Below are 3,562 nucleotides of genomic sequence, written 5' to 3' on the forward strand. Positions count from 1 at the left end.
TAATAAATAAAGAGAATTAAATAATACGACCGCTGTTTACATGGGTAAATAACCCCCAGTCTCCCTTCCCATTTGACCATAGGGTATACATGTTATCGTGGCTACAATTTCGATCGCAATTTGTTCTAACTGTTACGTCTCTTTGTCTGTGTTAACTTCTGAAAATAGAGATGAATTCAAGAAATACATTCTAACCTGATAGCTTTTCTAAATATTTTCATGATTTGAATGAAATGCAGGACATTTCGCGGGACACTTTTCAGCGCATGAAAAAAATTCAAAATGCATGACTACCCGCGGAAAGCGGGACATCTGATCACTTTCTGTGATATTTTTTTAACAATGTTATGTATGAATATAAATTTGAGTCACTGTATTGATGTTATTAGGCGCCGTTCACAAATTGCGTAACGCTTTATGGAGAGGGGAGGGGAAGGGGATCAAAAATTTTCAATTTTGGCGTTACGTAATAAATGGGTTACGATGAGAGTTCTGTTTGATCTTTCGACCTTGACACTTGCTTTTCCCGGGGCGAGCGACGAGGGCAGGATCAAACATGTTGCGCGTTGGTCTAGTAAGTGAAAAAGTGGCGTGATCGGTGAGTTCGGTTGGAGTAACTGAAAAAGTGCCGCGATCGGTTAGTTCTGTTTGATCCTTCGACCTTGACGCTTGCTCCTGGGCAGTGCGTCAAGAAAGCCCGAACAGTTTTTTTTATTCTTTTTGGGTCGCGCGCTTATTTTTTTTCCTGAGTGCTTTTTTATAGCCGAGCAAACGAGTGAAGCCGAAAGTGGATTGTGGCTGCTCAGTCAAGGATAACGGATCAATTGGTGAGCTGGTTTCATGCTACTATTTCTAATCCATAAAATATGTATGACTGCACATTCAATCGTTACAATGGTGGGATGTAAATATGATTTTTCAACAAACTATGGATGGTTCGTCACTGTGAGTGTCGACACAAACTCTGATTCATGATTTATTTATGTTTAACATTTTTTTTCAGAACACCTCTTATATACCTTTATTTTTGTAATTAAAAAAACTTTGAATGGTTCGACACTACAAGTGTAGACTTGCGAAAGGTTCACTTTATTCAACAAACTTTGGATGGTTCGCCACTGTAAGTGTCGGCATAAGAATAAGAGTGTTCTATGATGTCCCAACCAATCGAGTTTTTTGTTTCTTTTCAAATGAGTAAAATATAATAACACATGCTTTCGTCCTGACAGCTGTAGGAATGTTACATTTAGGTATTTGTTCAACAAACTTTGAATGGTTCGTCACCTCAAGTGTCGGCATAATTTTGCTCTTCATAGAAATTGTTCATATCAAATGAAAATATTATATTTACGTATAAGCATGTATATATCTCACAAATCATTGTTTATCATGGTCTAATCGCTTATCAAAGTGAATCCTATGACCCAACGATCCTCCTCATTAACAAACATCCCTCCCAGTAACCTTTGTGGAGATGCAGAGGCAAACACGGTCTCCAAAAAGCAAAGGTTACACACTAACATTCCTTCCCCCAATCCCACCTGACTGCAAGGACGTGGCCGGCGCCGTTATTGACCCTGTATAAATAGAGGCACTGAATTATGCACACTGAAGAAGATTATGGCCAATCTCAGCCGAACTTCTAGTTGATTCTTTGTGCATTTTCACTGACTTCGGTCAATCACGGAATAGCAACCATTGATATGTGTAGTCAGTCTAAGCTAAGCTAAGCTAAGCTACGTAATAAATGGGTTACGATGAGAAATTACAAAAAGTGTTTTGACCTCAAAATACGATTTTGTCCCACCGTGAATTTGACCCACAAGGGAATTCAATTATGAATGAGTTTTTCCCCGCGTTCACCGATACACTGGACTGACCACCACCAACGCAATAATTGCGATAATTATTATCACCAAGTCCAAGATTGAAATCGTTGTTTGAGCGAGTAGGCGATATCTCCCTTGCTCTTTCGACCCTACGTGGGCAGCTCACGCTTCTCGCATGCTCGCTTCTCACCGTCTTGACCTTGATTGCATGTATTGGTGGCATCTTGCGCATTCTTGTCCTTCGCTTCCATTCATTCATCTCAAGGTTGTCATTCATAAAAGAAAGTCATCGTCGGTCGGCTGCTGAATTAAAACGTAAAACGTGCGCGCGCGGATTAGCCGGAAAAATGTCAGTATTTTGGAACGGCCTCGAGTATTCCACCGTGCAAGTGAACGGTCAGCGATTCATCGGTCCTCCGTCGGGCCTGCCGGAGCCACCTTACGATTGGGAACTGTTCGTAAAGCACCTGCCGAGGAATTTGTTTGAGCGGGAGCTGATTCCGCTGTTTTCGACGGCCGGTCCCCTGTACCAGATTCGGCTGCTGATGTGTTTCTCCGGATTGAATCGGGGCATTGCGTATGTACGGTACACGTGTCAGGAGGACTTTCAACGCGCGCTGTGCATGTTCCATAAGCTGCAGCTGGGAACGAGATTCGTGCTTTACGCCTGCCAGAGTTTGAACATGCGGAAGTTGGTGATGCTCAATATTGATTCCGGGGTGAAGAGCGAGGCCATTCGAGGATTCGTGGAGACTGTCAGTGGAGGGATTTGCGTAAGTATAGATATGGAACAAGTGAAAATGATGATTTTCTAGTTATTGATGTGGGGAATCTATTCTACAGGTGTACATCGGTGAGCGAAAGTTTCATCCCGAGAAAAAGTATACAATCGTCCAATTCAAATGCCACTACGAAACGGCCCTGGCCAGGAGGAAGCTTATGATGATTCTGCCCTTTTTCGGAGACGATTGCTACATTAAGTGGTACAACCGGGAGAAATACCCTAAGAACTGAGCGACCGTAGAATGGCGTGTGATTGAAATCGAAGACGCAAAGAAATAAGCAAAATTGTACAGATTTATCGTAGTTTTACGTTGAAATATTGCAAGTTTAATGTATTGAATGCTTTTTGGTTATAAGAATACTATTGTTGCTATACTGTTTACTTTTACTTAATAAACGTATCATAGCTGATTGAATTGAAGTTGTATGTACTGGGTTTTAACTTGCAGAATCCTTCCGAGACACTTGGGGAACGTCCATAAATGACGTAGCATTTTTTGGCAGATTTTCGGCACCCCCTGCCCTATCGTAGCCAATTTTCCTACCTAATACATGGCTCGTCACAAAATCGTCTCCCCCTCCCCCACTACGTGATTTATGGACGGTCCCTTGTGGAAGTTCTTCCCAATTCCTTCAATTATTTTCAGAATTATTTGATGAATATTGTGCGCAAATTTCTGATGGATTGCTCGAAGTTGTGTTGTTTGGTCTCTAGGATAAGTTTCTGGTGAAAGTTCTGGCAATATTTTAGATACGATTTAAGATTTTTACAACTTTTGACGGGACGATTTTTGTGTAGCCATAGTCCATTTTACGAGCCGTTTTGGATCAGCTGATCGCTCATTTTATGTGTGAAAATGTGACAGGAGGCGGTTGCGTATCGTGTGAAAGTAACAGCAATATCATCAATATTATCGTTGCGTAAAATGGACTATTCAATCAATTGCTTA

General features: G+C 41.4%; 1 protein-coding gene across 1 annotated transcript; it reads left to right on the forward strand.

Moving 5' to 3' along the window:
- The first annotated feature begins 2,176 nt into the window (after positions 1-2,176).
- On the forward strand, positions 2,177-2,843 carry LOC5568496 (probable RNA-binding protein 46). Its single transcript, XM_001658027.2, has 2 exons — positions 2,177-2,602; positions 2,673-2,843. Exons 1-2 carry the CDS (start codon positions 2,177-2,179, stop codon positions 2,841-2,843), a joined length of 597 nt encoding a protein of 198 aa, XP_001658077.2.
- The last annotated feature ends 719 nt before the right edge of the window (positions 2,844-3,562 follow it).

This window comes from Aedes aegypti, chromosome 2 (genome assembly GCF_002204515.2).
Source record: "Aedes aegypti strain LVP_AGWG chromosome 2, AaegL5.0 Primary Assembly, whole genome shotgun sequence".
NCBI lineage: Eukaryota > Metazoa > Arthropoda > Insecta > Diptera > Culicidae > Aedes > Aedes aegypti.